Consider the following 17,552-nt stretch of genomic DNA (forward strand, 5'->3'; position numbering starts at 1 on the left):
GAACAAAGCTCTCCAGAGTGCAACCTCTTCTTTGATTATTCATCATAAATACAGGTTTTTCAGGTTTTTCAAGACAAAAAAGCCCTTAAACTTAATGACTACTGACTGAATCTTGCAAAAACTGTTCTTTTTTTAAAATCTATTTTAGCATGGATAAATCCATTTGGATATTTTTAAAAACTAAAATGTTTTAAATTCAAATTTCAAAGATGCTTAAGTTTAATATCTGAGCTTTGGATAGATGAACCTTTACTCAAATGGATCTCACTGCCGGATAGCACACGTGCACAAATGAGAAGCCTGTTTTGGCCAGTGACCCTCCAAAGATTGTGCTTGATGAAATCCACTAAATTCATAAATACTTTTAGCGTCATACTGTTCAGTCCTCTCCCTTATCCCGCTGCTTGCTGCATGTCTGCATCAGGTAAAATCTCATATATGGCATAAGATTAATAACCTTTCAGAGGATTTTAGGCCCTGTATGTGGTGCTTGTTATAGCTAAATCTGTTTTGGCAATGAGTGTAATGACTTTTTGATATGACTCCTCTTGTCCTGAGTTAAAATTTTGCATTATGTGTGCATGTAAACAGTGTTTGCGTTTATTTCTCTGTGTATCCAGGCTTGTCTGTTTGTACAGACTACAGAAGTGACATTTGAAATGTTGCTTCACCAACATCAGAGGGGCTATTCTGTTAACCAGTTTGTCCCTGTGATACATAAGGAATATCCACATGACCACTTAATTTCAAAGTTGGATCATGAGAGCTGCAATTTAACATGAAAACTTAAATACAATATCAAATGTAAATGATGATGGATATACAGTACACATTTTAACAATGCTCTTTGGCTTCATACAGTGTTCTGAAATGTAACACTGGAATTAGTTTTTAAGTGTTAGTTTAAATCTCATTAAAGCCGGATTCAAAGCTGCTCCACTGTCTATTTGTCTTTATGATGTTTTTTGAGTCTTAACGGTTGTTTTTTTGTCTGTCTAGATGACAGCATTTGGAGCGTTCCTTCATAAGGGGGCATTCTGTAGGAACTACTTCAACTTATTAGACCTGCTGGTTGTTGGCGTGTCTCTGGTCTCCTTTGGCATTCAGTACGTATTATTTCATATCTCCACAGTGAATGTTTTTTTTTTTAATGTTTTGGTGAATTGTATCATTAATAGACTGAGATCTGTTTATAACAAAAACCTTTTAAAATACAAACCTTTCTGATGTTTCTGAATGTGTCAGGTCATAATTTAAGGATATTACATTTTCAGGAATATGTGTATTCACGAGTTAAACAAGACTGTCACTTCTCTAATGACTTACCCTAACTATGAAAATAGAAGGAAATAGGCTTTACTGAATAGTTAATCTGAAGCTCTTACACTTTATTCATTTGACCCTCACATAAATGTAAGTGTGAAAGCAACATGTTGAGGTTTTACTATGGGATATGTGTAAGACTGTTGCCAAGCAACCAGTGGTGATTCCAGGAGATAAGTACTGTAATTAGATGTTCAAAATGCAATTAGAAAAATGTTGAACACAAAAGATTTCTGTGGCAACATTACCATAGAATAAGTCCAGTGGATCCATTGGTGTGTTTCACTGTCTTCCACAGGTCATCTGCCATCTCAGTGGTAAAGATTCTTCGTGTTTTGCGAGTTCTTCGTCCGCTCAGGGCCATCAACCGAGCCAAAGGACTCAAGGTCAGGACAATACAGTGATATATTGCAGCATACAATGTCTATGTGTCTGTCTGCCTGAATGTGGCTGTTTCTCCAGGAGAATTTGGAATATTTGTGTAAGATTATGGCTTTGCTTCTGGTACAGATCTTCATATTTGTTTTAATGGTTTTTATAACGGTACTTTTTGCAGCATGTGGTGCAGTGTGTATTTGTGGCAATCAGGACCATTGGCAACATCATGATCGTCACCACTCTGCTGCAGTTTATGTTTGCTTGTATCGGAGTTCAGCTTTTCAAGGTACAAGAGCAAGGAGCAATATACAATAAAGTAACAGAGTGACAAATTAACTGCTTCTTCTACATAAAAAAAGGAAAAAAAAAACATTTGTAAAGAAGTTGAGGATTTTGTACTAAATGCATCTGTGGTGCTTTTTGTTTTTTAAAAAGGGTAAATTCTATCGCTGCACAGATGATGCAAAGTCAAGCCCAGAGGAGTGCAAGTGAGTTGATTTGATTCCATCCAGGTTTACATTTGTTGTCAGTAGCCTATATGTGTGTCTTTTTAGGTGTGAGGGTTTACAGTATGTGGCTAAAAGTCATTTTTAAACCTCAGGGGTACATACATTCTCTACAACAATGGGGACACAGCGTTGCCGATGGTTAAGGAGAGGATCTGGTACAACAGTGACTTTAACTTCGACAATGTCCTCATGGCCATGATGGCTCTTTTCACCGTCTCCACTTTTGAAGGGTGGCCCACGTAAGTTTTGTCATTATCTGAGCTTTAATTTATTGTATCGAATACTACATGCTCATATGTTTCATCAAGTTTTAATGGGTGAAACAAAGGAAACTTTTAGAGTCGCATAGTATGAATAGTAACTGTTCATCATCTTGACTTTCTCTTTATTTTGTGTCTCTACAGTTTGTTATACAAGGCCATTGACTCTAACAGGGAGAACATGGGTCCTATCTACAACTACCGGATCGAGATCTCCATCTTCTTCATCATCTATATCATCATCATCGCCTTCTTCATGATGAACATCTTCGTCGGTTTTGTGATTGTTACCTTTCAGGAGCAGGGGGAGAAGGAGTACAAGAACTGTGAGCTGGACAAGAACCAGGTAGAGAGGTCTCGTATTATTAATTTATTTTATTTTTTATTTTTACAATATTCAAGATCAGCTCCTCTTATGCTGAAATCCAGTAAGGACATTCCTCACAAAGCATGAAGAAATGATGAACTCTATTCCAGTGATGGATCTTTTAAATACTGCACTTTTTTCTCTGTTTCACCACCTCAGCGTCAGTGTGTAGAATATGCACTTAAAGCTCGTCCTCTGCGACGCTACATTCCTAAAAACCCCTACCAGTACAAGTTCTGGTACGTGGTTAACTCCACCGGCTTTGAATATGTCATGTTTGTCCTAATCATCCTCAACACTCTGTGTCTGGCCATTCAGGTAAGTTCTCTTAAGAGGATTCACCCTCTTCCTACTAAGCATTGTGACATCGCTACTGCACATGAATATTTATACATGTTTAATGCATGTACCTGTGTTTAATCTTTCTACTTGTCTCTTTTCAGCACCATGGCCAGTCGCATCTGTTTAACTATGCCATGGACATCCTCAACATGGTCTTCACTGGTGTTTTCACTGTTGAGATGATCCTCAAGCTCATCGCATTCAAACCCAGAGTGAGTCTCATCTCTTCTCCAACATTTTGTCTCTCAGAAGTTAAAAATTCTGCAATATATGCAGTGTTCAAGTAAATTATGAGCAGGTTTATGTATAGAAATCCCCAGCTCCTAAAACCATTTCCCTTTACATAGTATCCCCAAATAGTCACATTTTTCCTTTTAAGCCCTCATTCTTGCTGTCACTCCGACTTCCCCTCTTGCTCGGTGGCTGACTCCTCTTCCACTGATTTCCTGTCGTCACCCACCATCACTTCCCACTATAACCTCTCAACCTTCTATGCTTTCCTACATTTCCCTGACTCCTACCTCCTTCCCCTTTGCTCCTGTTGGCTGTGTATGGCACCATGTTCAGGGCTATGTCGGCGACGCCTGGAATGTCTTCGATGCTCTGGTGGTGATTGGCAGTGTAGTCGACATCATACTCAGCCAGGTAGACAGACGCCAATATGTACAACTCCGTCGATCCCGCCTCCTGCTCTCCCACTGCTGCTGCCATTTTCTTTTTTGTCCTTACTTCACATATTTTCCTGTTTCTTTCCTTGCTGTCTTATCTTTGTGTTGGCCAGTCTCTGCTCATGAAGTGAGTCTGTTTGAACAGAATCACGATACACAGATATCTGGATATGAATATATTGATATTTATAGCCAAGAATGGGCAAGAATTTCTTACAGGGAACATTCTAGTTTCCGTTTATAGTTTGCTAGTGTCCAAGTACTATTCACCAACAACATTTAACTTTGTTGCATGTGACAAAGTATTTGAACACAATCTTTCTGTCAATTCTTTATTTATATTCTTTTTATTTTTGTTTGAAAACCCATTTTGTAGATATCCTCTGGCTACTCAGGAAGTCCCAAAACATTCTATGTAGTATCCAGAGGATGAATCATCAAATAATTTGATTTATAAGCACCATGCAACTGAACAGTGTAACAAAAGCACAGACAATCGTTTATTTTAAGTCTGCCCTAATAATTTCTCAATTCATCTAAAAAATGACTTTTGAAATGTAAGAAAGACTAACTTCCTTACTCTTTCATATCAAAGCTCAACTTGTTGATGTACTTCTCTGTCTATCTTTCTCAATTGTTTTTTCTTTTTTTTTAACCTCTTCCTCTTTGCTTTGTTGTCTCTCTTTTTCTTCTTTTCTGTGTCTCTTTGTTGCCTGCGCTTGCAGAACTATTTTGCTGATGCATGGAACACGTTTGATGCCTTAATTGTTGTGGGTAGCGTGGTTGACATTGCTATCACTGAAATAAATGTAAGTAATCATTTATCACACGTCTTACTGTTTGTTCTCAACAAGAGTGCCTTGCTATAGCATCAGGGCTGCATTCAAGATCACAACTTTCCCTTCATGCATCTATGATCATTTCTTTACAACCTCAGCAAACCAGTTTAATGATCGGGAAATATGTTAGTCAATTTGTTTTTTGTTACACTAGATTTTGATAGCATGATGACACACATTGAAATAACCACTTATTCAATTAAACTGAAAAAAAGATGATGGGTGCATGTCACATTTTGTTTTTCAAATAAACTTATAACAGTAGAACTTAACTTCATCCAATTTTATTTCTATCTTTTCAAACCTTCTTTTTTTAAAACAAAGAAATGATAAACATTGAAAAAATTATAAATTGTGATTGTCATTTGATTGTTTTAGAGGATTTGTCGTTGAATGCAGCATTGTCGTACTGTATTGCATGTGATCACAAATCATACTTTTAATATCTCAGTCAGCTAAATCCTATGTACTGCTTCTGCAAGGCTACTCTTGTCTTGTTTTGCTCATGTTAACAATTGCTTCATGCTTTTTGCCAGCTGGTATATGTCAAGAGTGAATGTTTCAACTACTCACTGTAAGCCTTTAAACTTTAGAGACGAATGCAACACAGAATAAATCCCGAGAGAAAAAGCTTAAATATTATGAGCTGATCTGAGCAACCAGTATAATTTATTTGGAGCATGTCTGCGCTTTATGGTAGAAGTTATGCCGTCTGGTTCTAAAACTTGAATATTTGCATTTTTTTGGAAAAGATTTGGGTCTCTGCTAAGGAAATTTTACACAAAAGTTGCCATTTCTTGAAAATGTATTTACTGCAAGATGATGGTTGAGCTTTATGAGATTTTACAAAGAAAATCGGTGAATTTTCTTTTTGCTTTGTGTGCATGCAGCATATATTTGATGTTACCTCTGAGAAAACGTGGTAAAGTTTTTGCATGAGAGGTTTTATGCTGTTGATGATGTTCTCGCAGGTAAATTGTAATGCTTTTTTGAACATTTTTAGATGAAGATGCCTCTGTGTTTGTTTCATATAAGATGCTGAATGAAACAAAGGTAATCATGTCATGTGATGTTAGCAGCAGCACCAACCTGTGAATGGTTTTATGCTGTACACCTGTACCTTACAAACGATTAACTTTAGGCTTTTGGTTTCAAGTCGGCAGCCATTCCTGTTGTCAAGGTGATAGTGGAGCCAGGGGTAAGAATAAACCCCTCCTCTTTTATTCAAGACCCTCACCCCTCTGTTATCATCCGAAAATCAAAGCATCTGCGGTTTTTTCTAGAGACACTGTTGCTGAGTTACTATTGAAAACACTGAGATGCTTTTTTACCAGAGCTTTTGGTCATATTTCAGTAAATTATGAGGGTTTGTCTTTGAACTGTGAATGTTTGTCAAAGTCTTGTTTTGAATCGTTCTGGTTTGTTGCATTTTGGCACAAGTTTCGACTTCCCACCTTTTATTTTCATCTTGTTTGGAGGCATGGCATGACACAAAGGACTAGATTTTCCATTCTACATTTCAAAAAAGCTTGATTGAAGTTTTTGCAGTCAGATTACCAACATTGTTTGGACATTGAACTACCCTGTGTGTACTTTTCTTGTTAAAGGTGCATGTGTTTGTCATGTTGCAAGGCAGATAAACCTCCATCTCTGTGTTTGTATCAGGCATAAAAAGAATGTGTTTGTCATCTGACTAATCTTTGGCGTATTCTTCCTTTAGTCAGATGTCCAGATATGTTAACAGCATGGAGTTTAGGACACGGCTTCACTGCATGTATATTGATTGTTGTTATCATAAAGATGTAAAACGTTGACAACATAGGTTTTTTTTCAGTGGCATCTTACTCTAATCTTATGTTGCTTGCCAGCTAATCTGACTCACTGATGACTATTGAAAGAATGCATGTATGACAGACTACATGAATGAATGAGAAACACGAAGCTTTATTACTGTGCTCGCATGTTGCACCTTTGTTTTTGTTTGTCTCATAATTGCTCTTCACTCCTTCCATCTCAGAATACAGAAGACAGCGCTCGCATCTCCATCACCTTCTTCCGCCTGTTCAGGGTGATGCGATTAGTGAAACTGCTGAGCAGGGGGGAGGGAATCAGGACTCTACTGTGGACCTTCATTAAGTCCTTCCAGGTGAGGTTGATGAGAAGATAAGAGATTACGCTTATGTGATATCACAACTCTGCACTGTGCTTCAGAGTACACTCAATAGATATGAAATGGTGACATTTGAGACAGAGGGAGCTTGATGTTTTCACACTTTCAGTTGATTACATCAAGTATTATTGATGCTGGCTAATATTGGACAAGGTTCAACTCGAAGCAGACTTTTAAAATAAAAATCAACAACAAATTGTGTTTTGCTGCAGCATTTCAGTCAGCATGAAGCCTGTGTAGAATTCTAAGACAAAGTCAACTATCTGTAAGCAGTGGATATCTAAATGAAGCTATGTTAATGCCCACGGCAAAATGTGAAATCTTCACCAAACAAAAATCGTCCGAATTTGAGCAGATGGACATAAATTCCAATTTTTTCTTGTCTTCAAGCACATCTTTCAGAATTATATATTTCAGTGGGATGTCTACTTTGTGTCTTCAGCATATTTTGTGTGTTTCACCAAGCGGGCAGGAGTCATCAAGAGGTCATCAAGGAAAAAGATTCTGTGATGCAGTACATTTTTACGTGAATATTTCAATGGAAGACAGGGTACCACATAAGTTTTAACAGGAAAACAAACTTAATATGAAAATGAAAAGGATGCCTCAAAGTAAAGTTGAATTAAAACATAACTGCTTGGAAAGTGAGTCAAATTTCACCACCAAACACCTCTGAGTCCAAAATTTGGGTATTTCGTCCTGTTAAATGTAATAAACACTGTTCATGTGACAACTTATTGAAAGACCTTGAGACTGTATTCCTCTCTGCAGTTACTGCTGAGTCGAACAGCATGAAATAGATAAAAATGATTAGTTTCTGAGTCAGCGTCATGAGTCAGTAGATTAAATTTGAATACAAGTTTCATGACACTGTGTCACTTTTTCTGTGCTCAAATTACACAGTGTGTTTAAACAAGGTATGCTTTCTCTTTTCCTCCCACCTAGGCACTTCCCTATGTTGCCCTTCTGATAGCCATGCTGTTCTTCATCTATGCTGTAATTGGAATGCAGGTAATATTTTCTGACAGGTGACAATGGTTTGAAACTGTGTGTGCTTTGTGCATATTCCATAACTGTTACCATCCTGTGAACCCTCAATGTAATCTTTTTATTGGCAAGTTGTGAATTCTACTTGTTGGTTCTTTTAGTAATATTTCTTTATCTGGTTTTAGGTGTTTGGTAAAATAGCAATGGTGGATGGAACACAAATTAACCGCAACAACAACTTTCAAACCTTCCCTCAAGCTGTGCTGATGCTCTTCAGGTCTGCTTCTTTTTGGATCCTGACCTGCTGGCTACATGGCATTATCGCAGTTTTCATACACAGTTAATACAAAAAAGGCATACAGCAGCTTTGTAAGTGCTGTTTCTCATTCTGTGTCAGGTGTGCCACAGGGGAGGCTTGGCAGGAGATCATGCTGGCCTGTCTACCAGGGAAGCTGTGTGACTCAGAGTCAGACTACAACCCTGGAGAGGAGAGAACATGTGGCAGTGGCTTTGCTATTATCTATTTCATCAGCTTCTACATGCTCTGTGCTTTCCTGGTACACCTCAGAGAGTTCATGACTTTAGTTCCAATAATGCCTTAACTGATTTTTCACAATCCTGCATACAAGTGAAAGAAAAAAAGATTCCCTGTTCTTGTTTCAGATCATCAACCTCTTTGTAGCTGTTATCATGGATAATTTTGATTACCTGACTCGTGATTGGTCCATTCTTGGACCGCATCACCTTGATGAGTTTAAAAGAATTTGGTCTGAGTATGATCCTGAAGCCAAGTGAGTATATTCTACTCATTTTCAACACGATTAAATGTTCCATGTTATCCTGTGGACTTTATACTACTCCAAAGAAACTCAGTACGCATAGGATGGCATCCGCTCTGTAACAACAGAACAGCTCTCTGAAGTTCACTAACTGCTTACTTGTCACTTCTTAGATACTGTGTTTGTGATACAATTAATTCTATTTGAATGTACTGTGTTGCTAGAGGCAGGATAAAACATCTAGATGTTGTAACTCTGCTGAGGAGGATTCAGCCTCCGTTGGGTTTTGGCAAGCTCTGCCCTCACAGAGTGGCCTGTAAGGTGCGTTTCCACAGCTCGTCGACAGAATCACCCCTGCTGTTTGCAGAAAGTCAGTTCACTTTCACATTTCATGCCTCTGTATCAATCTAAAGTTTTAATTATTCTGCAGCGACTGGTGGCGATGAACATGCCTCTCAACAGCGATGGAACTGTAATGTTTAACGCCACCTTGTTTGCTTTGGTTCGCACTGCTCTCAAGATCAAGACTGAGGGTGAGTGTGCAGCTCAAAACATCAGAAATCTGTAAGATGATTGGTTGTTTTCTTATGGATTGATGCTGCATGGCTGAACTTTTTTTATGCTTACACCTCTGTGTGAGAATGAATTTGATTTGATTTACAACATTATGACAATTAAGACCACTACTGTTGCTTTTAATCGAAAAGTCCTTTGTTACAAACTGTGTAGGTCTCTCAAACTTTTTGTGGTCTTTCAATATTTTGCCACCAGGGGAAGTTGAAGGCATTCAGGTCAATTCAACACTCATGTTGTCTCTCCTGGTCACAGAGTTGATCTTAGTCATTGATTACATAACTATTCAGTATGATTCAGAATGATTGACTGAATTTATTTGATTCTATTGACTTTATATTTGAAGAATTATGTACATTGTTATATAAGTTAAAAAGTGTAGCTGTTTTTATTATGTATGTGTTCAGGTATATTCATCAATATATGCAAAAATTTTCATTTTAGTCAATTTGTTTCTATCCATTTTGCCTCTCTAAGGTAACTTGGAGCAAGCCAACGAAGAGTTAAGAGCCGTGATCAAGAAGATCTGGAAGAGGACGAGCATGAAACTACTGGATCAAGTAGTGCCTCCTGCAGGCGGTCAGTGTTCATTACATACGTAAATGTGGAAAACGGCACATCTCAATATTACTCAAAGTTCAGTCATTTAACTCTCAGCCCTTCTCTTATCTTCCTACCTTTGGCTCTCTTTCTGGTGATCTGAATGTCCTCTGCCTCTGTGTTGATATTTCCCAAGAATTTAGTCATAGCTTTGTCTCTTGAAGGGTAACATGTATGTTATTGGACACAGCGTAGCTTGTGTTGCAAGAGTTTAATTGAGGACAAGACAAATAAGTCCAAATATCATGCAAGATTGATTAGCTGGTTGTCTGTTACATTTGCATCAACAGGCAAAGAAATATGCAAAACAATTCTGCATGACTTATGTGCACTTTTGTGTAATTATAGGAGGAAGCATGGTAAAAGATGCGTATTATCTCATAGAATATCTTGCACTATTTTTTTTATTACTACAGCCCAAACAAGACAAAAGAATCTCATATTTTTCTAGGTTTTAAGTTTTGTAAAAATTGGCATAAAAAAGCATTCATTAATCACAATCAAACAGAACATATTTTTAAAAGAATTATTACAAAGCTATGAAAAAAAGAGGCAGAGCTAAACCCAGACTTTGGCAGATCTACTCTGGGATAGCTGATGAAGCTGTGGGCCATAAAAATGGGTGACGTTCCAGATCTGCATATATGAACTAATAGTATGTGTTAAGTTATTACCTCATGGAACAGTGAGGTGTCAAACACAAATGCTCTGCCTGAGATGTTAGTATTATCTGTGGTAAGGGTCAAATTCAGTCGGTTAAACCTAGTATCCTTCTTTTAAATTTCGAAGGCTTATTTTCTTTCATCTCTGAGTTAAAAAAAAAAAAAAAGGAGCTATTTTAAATCCACTATCTCTGTCACCCCAATGTCACCATCTGCAGATAAACGGCACAGAGCAGATGCTCACTTGCTCACTTCCTGTTATTTTGCAGAGCAGCTTGCAGACTTCTGATGTAGGACAGTGTACAAGGATGGGTTGTGTGAGCTCAAGAAAAGTTACATCAAAACACACTCATACATTTTTTTTTTTTAGATAAAAATTAATCTTTTTTTAAAAGATATGAATAGATCAATTTTGCTTTGACACTGAGCCACTGTCTTTCTGTTCTGATCAGAGTTTAGTAAGTTACAACTCAACTATCTCCAGTTTAACTACACTTATCTCTTTTTTTAATTTACTGATTTGTCTCATATGTTTAAATATAAATTAACAAAGCATGTTACTGAATTTAAAAAAAGTGTATGCACTTTGCTCAGTGAGCAGTTTGATTATCTGCTCGAGTAGATAACAATTGTGGTTATTTATATGGTTATACTATGCAGTGACCTTTATATGATTATGTGGAGGAAGACACGTGTGACTTCCTCCAGTTTTGTCTGCAGTTTTGTAGTGTGCTTCCATGTTTACTATGCTTCAGTTTGTCAGACTCAATTCTGCTGCATGTCTTTGTGTGCATTAGTTTGCTAACTTCCCTTTCTTTCTCTCTTTTTTTGAACTTTGTTTCTGCTAAGCTTCTCTGCTCCACAGCTTTCTGTGCTCTCAGCTGCCTGCTGGCCTTCTTTTTCTTCCCTTTCTGCCGTCCTGAGCTCTTAGGAGCAGTTCTGTTTTAGTCTGGTGGCATGAAATTGCTTGTACCTCTCTTAAATACCTCAAAAGACTCTGTCCAGAGAGAGATTCTTTGTCACCTGTGGAAGAGTATCAGGTTGAAAGAATATCAGGAAAATGAAGATCCAACCAGTCTATCGACTGACTCACTTAAGCACAAAACAACTGACTCTTAAGTCATCTCAGTTATTTTACATTAAAATTTGCTTATTAACACATGAATCATGGAAAATTGTGTCAAGAAACTATGAATAATCTCATGGAATTATTATAGAATATAATTTGTGCAGTATTATCAGATGTTCTGTCTAGTTTTATGAAGGTAGGACATAACAATTTTTTATTTTAAAAATATTTAGATATAGAACTCTTAATAAGATATGCATTTGGTCACAGTTTCTCTCTGTGAACATAGTCTCAGATGTGTCAGATGTTGTAGAGAAACATGTCAGATGGATAATGGTTCACTTTTTTTGCATCCATTCCACTGATGTGTCACCTAACCACTCTGGCTGATATGGATCGAAGATAGGTGGTGACAAAAATCCGCTGCACGTTTCCTACACTCCGTACTGCATACTGTCTGCATACCCCGTACTGTCTTTTATCATTCAGCCTCTGTCTGTTTCAGCACCAGCTTATCTGAACGAATCAGACCCACACTTGATTAGCCTCTGTGCACAGCAGACAGTGTGTTCTTGGCTCAACGGGATTTCTGTGCATTCTTCTGAAGATCTGTAGACGAGATTTTGACCTCCTTTTGATTTTGACTCTGCTGCTTTCTTGTATGTGCTTCTTGCCACAGACTTTTTTTTCTGTGATATGTAGAAATAAACGTAGCTCTTACGCTTCTCTAACTCAGGAAAGGTTTTGTTAAATTCCTTAGTGCTTAAATTGGTCATGAAATAGTTATATTCACTGGATGCTGGTGGTTTTTGCTTTACTTTGCTCAACTGTTTTGTATAAATGTGACTTTTGCTTTTTTTTTTGGGAGCAAGTTTTGATTTTGTTTGTTCGCCTTTTCAGACAGGAAGCAAGGTTAGAGCCGCAGGCATAGATTAAATCCTGATGGGCATCTCTGTGTATCTCACTGTGAAGCTCATTTATAGCTTTGGTTAAAGGCAACATGGTATAAGATTAGTCATTTAAGTTCTCAGCACTCACAAAATCACTTAAAGCTACAACAAAGGGCATGTTTGACTTTCTTAGCAAGAGGAAAGCCAAGACCTGAAACATATCTGTTCTTGTTACCATCATATGTTAAAGTTGTCTTAAAACGCATTTGTAAATGCTCAAAGTATTAAGATATTTGATTTAATTCTTGGATCAGCACCTGTTAAGGTTTAAGATTTTTGAGCTGAGCTATGTTTTTATTGTTTGTTCAACAATCAGTTATGAATGCAGTGTGTGTGTTTTCCAGACTGAACACATACTTTCATGTTCAAATAGTAAGAATTTTCGTGAATGTGTTTTGGCATTCAGTTAGTTGTTGCAAATCCATTAGGTATCGTCACTGAGATACTGTTGTAAACTTTTCTTCAACTCTCTGTAGCACTGATGCTTTACTGCGATGTTTCAGTGTTAAAGGACTAAGTGCTTACCTAGACGGCAATGATAGTGTGATAGAGTTGAGGTGTTTTGGTGTTGACGTAGGAGGCTTTGGTTTGTCTGGTCTGTTCACTCAGATGACGAGGTAACAGTGGGGAAGTTCTATGCCACCTTCCTGATACAGGACTACTTCAGAAAGTTCAAGAGGCGCAAAGAGGAAGGTCTTGTGGGAAGGCGGTCCTGGGAGAGGCTGAACACCACCTTGGTTCTACAGGTGAGTAAAGCAGGTTGCATTACCAAATAAATCACTGACTGCATGTTACTGAACGTTTTGCAAAATTCTGCAATAGAATTCACTGAGAAATTGAGGAGCAACAATCAATGCTCACCTAAGAAAACAAAAAAGCTGGTTTCTCAGTAAATTAAACCACAGTAAATCAGGACAAGTTTTCTTTATAAATCATATTTTGCCATGTTCAAATTTCATGTACAAATTAAAATGGATTGAACTGGATTAACTTATAATGAACTAGTTTACTTTCTCTGTAAACTGCGCTGAGATGGCTTTGGTTGGGAATTGGCGCAATATGTATAAACTTAATTGGATTAAACGAAAAATAAACCAAAACTATTTTCACAAGAAGTTGCTGGTTTTGTTTGAATGGTCCCTGTAATGAAGAGATATTAACATTTTCTATACAAGTGGTAGCAGCATTTCTGACCTGCTCTGTTTCATAGACGTGCAGCTAATGAGACAAAAGCATTTTCAAAACTGAGAACACTGAAATGTAAATTAAAATACTGTATTTATCAACTATAAACACATTTTTCTAGCCTTTCCGATATCCTAACATGGATAAAAGGCATTCTCTAGACCTTTATCCTGACCTCATCCCAACTTAATACTTAACCCTAACTTAAACCCTAACTTTAACCTTAACCTAATTCCAATCCTAACCATAAACCATTTTTTTTAAACCCCATTCAACCCTTACAACTTCATGGGTCCACCATTTTGGTATGTGTTGTATTGTGGGATCCTGGTTTTCAAATAACACAGATATAGAAGAACAAGGCCACATACTCATGTGCATATACAAACTACATGCATAATGCCTCTGTATTTGTTCTTATAAAAGCTCTCTTTGCAGGCTGGCCTGCGCACCCTGCATGACATTGGACCAGAAATCCGTCGAGCCATATCATGTGATCTACAGGAAGAGGGACTAGTAGATGCAACTGGGGAGGAAGAGGAGGAAATTTACAGGGTAAAAGTATCTCAAATACCCCCTTTACGAATATTTTGATAATTAAAATACTCTGCTTTATAATTAAAAGTTACCTGTTACCCATTTAAATTGTTATTTACAAAGTTTACATAATGTATGTTTTAATTTGTTTCTGGTTTGTCTCTGCAGCGTAATGGTGGCCTTTTTGGTAACCATGTTAACCATGTTGGCGGGGATCAGCAAGGCTCTTCCCACCCCACTACTGTCACGCAGCGGCCGCTACAGATCCTGCCCTTCTCCTGCAGTGTCTCTATTGCACCCACCCAGATCGGTAGACGAGCCAGCAGCAGCGATAGGGAAGGAGAGACGGAGATGAACTCCTCCCCAATCCAATATAATCATCATCACCACAGTCCTCATCCATGTGATTACCCTCACTGTAATTCAACTTGTCGTCAGTCACCAATACCCTCCAATGCCAACCTCAACAATGCCAATGTGCCCTTACTTCTCTCCATGAGTTCTGAGAGGCAGCAGAAGTGTTTGTTACAACGAAATCGCCCATCCTCCACCAGAAATAGATCATCAACCTCTTACAGTAAAGGATTGCACAATAAGCTGTGGAAGTCGCACTCCACAAGGTTAGTCTGTAGAAAGGTACAGCAATTTTAAATCTAAAAAGAATCATCTTCTTTTTATTTCACTTATGTATATATGTCGTTTGTGACAGAGCAGTCAGGTCTGCACAGTTTATAGTAAAACGTTAACAAAATGTGTTGTCAGTATTTGGAGCTTTTGCCTAAAAAAACACAAAATAATATCCCTAAGCCATTTTGGAACACTAAGCCAGTAAAATACATTCAGTGTGCAAGTTGTATTCTACTTTTGTTGACTGTGAGACAATATTCTTTGGCATCAATAGTAATACAACTGAAACTATATAACTTTAGTTTTAAGGATACAGAATTTGGTCCATGGTGCTCACAGCAAAAAAATAACAACAACAACAACAAAAACTGAATTGGAACTGCTTTCTCATGAAGTACAGTTTATTACATGGGGAAACATTTAAATGTAACACTTTTGAATCTGTACTAAACATTTTAACCATCTTCATGTCCTCTTGTTTTGTCATTGCACACAACCTCTGTCCCACTTGCCGTCCCACAACGCACTTTGGAACATTCCTCTCTGACCGCCTCTCTGATCATTTTCCTCCTCCTCTCCTCGGAGCAGGACGCGCTACTATGAAGCCTATATTAGGTATGTCGGTGATGCAACCACTTAAAGAAGTACAGTTTTTGATGGCAGGTGTGTGAATAAAGGTGTGTGTAGGGCTTCAGGCTGTACTTGTACATACTAGTAATAATAATAATCACTGGCAGTTTGAAAAAGCAAATGAGATATCTGTGAAAGCTGACTGTGGTTTTCCAATGTTTTGGGCAAATTTGTGTTTCAGTGTTAATGGTTGTATTTCTCTGCACTGAATATGCACTGAAAGCCTATATAAAAATAACGACTCACTGGGTGTTTATTATTTTGATAATAGGTCACAAGGTAGTGGAGGACTCTACCCCACTATTCGTCGAGAGGAGCCTGGCGGCGGGGACAGCGATGACGAGAGGGGCTCAGGAGAATACTTCAGTGGGGAGGAATTTTATGAGGATGACATCATGCTCACAAAGGACAGGTACTGTGGCAGCAAAAGCAACTGTCAGCCTAACAGACTGACGACGAAACAGTGTGACACGCTGATAAAAGAAATACAGCTGTGGCCACATGTTACATTACTCATTGCATTAATTTATTCTCTTAGTTTAAGGCTTGTTTATTCGGAATGAGTGTCTACTTTTACTGTTAAGTTATGATCACATACAGCAGTCCTAATGTTAAATATTATTCCAATATTCTTACTCAGTATTAATTTTTTTATGCATACATTTTTAATTGCTGATTTCAAGTTTTCATTTTTTTCCTTTAAAGATTGTCCTACACAGATAATCCTGAAGATGCAGAGGGAGATTTTGACCTGTCCAGAGATGACTGCCAGTCTGATGGTTACTATGACGATGACAAACAACCCATCTGCCAAGATGGCAGGAAGTCTCCGAGGAGATGGTTTTTGCCCTCACCTCAAGGTGAACTTTTATCATTGGGATTTTGTTATTTGGGTGTGACTGAACCCAATCATATTAAATTTATTGTAATTACATAGTAAAAAGATGTAAATAATGTTAATGAGAGTCATTTGTGTTCTAACTATGTGATTCATGGATGGTAATTGTGCATGAATTAGATGTTGTTGCATTTTACGTGATTTAATGTGAGACTTTTATTGGTCAAAGTTGGACATCAGAGGTGATTTTAAGTTCTCGTGTGTCCTCTCAGCCTGCAACACCCCTACATTCAGTTTTGAGTGTCTTCGCAGAAGAAGTAGTGTAGATGATGCTCCTCCCTCTCCATCATGCACAGCTCTTCCACTACACCTGGTGCAGCAACAGGTACTCTTACACTAATATTGTAAGGTGTTTGTATTATGTAAAAAAATTCAGTTGTCGCAGTGATACTACAGTGTTCTGTCTCTCCTCGCTCCCTCAGGTGATGGCGGTGGCCGGTTTGGATGCCAGCAGAATTCACCGGCTGTCGCCAACGCGATCGCTGCGTTCCTGGGCCACGCCCCCTGCGTCCCCCATCACTCGTGACTGCTCCCCCTGCTACACACCGCTCATACAGGTTCACACTATACATTCTGTCAGATGTGAAAGTAACCGTTAACAATAGCTGCATCTATTTTGAAAAATCTTCACCAAACTGCGGCAAAGAAGAACGCTGATTTTTGTTCATGGCAACACAGGTGCAGTCAGATTACATTCATTTAAAAAAGCAGCAGGAAAGGCAAAAAACTGTCCTTCAGAGTTTCTTCATCAGTTTTTTGACAAGGTGTTCATTGTGTTTGTGTTCAGGTGGACTGGGGTGGACCTGGCAGTGTGGGCAGCATCCCTGGAGCAGTAAAGAGGAGTTCATGGTACACAGAAGGCCAGGATGGCGCTCCCAGCTGCTGCCACTCACCATCACGTCTGCAGTTACCTGCAGAGAGCTGCTCGCACGTCCAGCCGACGAGAGGCAGTGCCAACAGTCTGGTCGAAGCTGTGAGTTAAAGATAATGGCTGGATTGTTGTTTTTTTTTTTTATGTTTACATGTTTTTAATCATGTGGTGGTTAGTACCGTGGCCTCACAGCTAGGGGGTTGCAGGTTCAACTCCCAGCTGGGGCCTTTCTGTGTGTTTCTGTTTAGTTTGCATGTTCTCCCCATGTAAGCGTGGTGGGTTCTCTCCGGGTACTCTGGCTTCCTCCCACCGTCCAAAAACATGCATG

At 38.4% G+C, this 17,552-nt stretch overlaps 1 protein-coding gene across 1 annotated transcript in view; it reads left to right on the forward strand.

Moving 5' to 3' along the window:
- cacna1db (calcium channel, voltage-dependent, L type, alpha 1D subunit, b) overlaps positions 1-17,552 on the forward strand; it is a 79,113-nt gene that overhangs the window by 58,287 nt on the left and 3,274 nt on the right. Inside the window, exons 22-47 of the mRNA XM_072367937.1 lie at positions 1,000-1,106; positions 1,622-1,709; positions 1,880-1,987; positions 2,137-2,189; positions 2,303-2,449; positions 2,615-2,816; positions 2,997-3,155; positions 3,281-3,391; positions 3,747-3,824; positions 6,704-6,832; positions 7,802-7,867; positions 8,029-8,120; positions 8,241-8,400; positions 8,507-8,634; positions 8,847-8,943; positions 9,053-9,155; positions 9,673-9,774; positions 13,086-13,222; positions 14,100-14,216; positions 14,367-14,818; positions 15,414-15,440; positions 15,727-15,867; positions 16,161-16,315; positions 16,566-16,678; positions 16,776-16,910; positions 17,141-17,326. Coding sequence (XP_072224038.1) covers positions 1,000-1,106; positions 1,622-1,709; positions 1,880-1,987; positions 2,137-2,189; positions 2,303-2,449; positions 2,615-2,816; positions 2,997-3,155; positions 3,281-3,391; positions 3,747-3,824; positions 6,704-6,832; positions 7,802-7,867; positions 8,029-8,120; positions 8,241-8,400; positions 8,507-8,634; positions 8,847-8,943; positions 9,053-9,155; positions 9,673-9,774; positions 13,086-13,222; positions 14,100-14,216; positions 14,367-14,818; positions 15,414-15,440; positions 15,727-15,867; positions 16,161-16,315; positions 16,566-16,678; positions 16,776-16,910; positions 17,141-17,326 — 3,393 coding nt within the window. The remainder of the gene's footprint in view (positions 1-999; positions 1,107-1,621; positions 1,710-1,879; positions 1,988-2,136; positions 2,190-2,302; positions 2,450-2,614; positions 2,817-2,996; positions 3,156-3,280; positions 3,392-3,746; positions 3,825-6,703; positions 6,833-7,801; positions 7,868-8,028; positions 8,121-8,240; positions 8,401-8,506; positions 8,635-8,846; positions 8,944-9,052; positions 9,156-9,672; positions 9,775-13,085; positions 13,223-14,099; positions 14,217-14,366; positions 14,819-15,413; positions 15,441-15,726; positions 15,868-16,160; positions 16,316-16,565; positions 16,679-16,775; positions 16,911-17,140; positions 17,327-17,552) is intronic.

The sequence above is a fragment of the Leuresthes tenuis genome, unplaced genomic scaffold, assembly GCF_036924035.1.
Source record: "Leuresthes tenuis unplaced genomic scaffold, fLeuTen1.0.hap1 SCAF_16, whole genome shotgun sequence".
Taxonomy (NCBI): domain Eukaryota; kingdom Metazoa; phylum Chordata; class Actinopteri; order Atheriniformes; family Atherinopsidae; genus Leuresthes; species Leuresthes tenuis.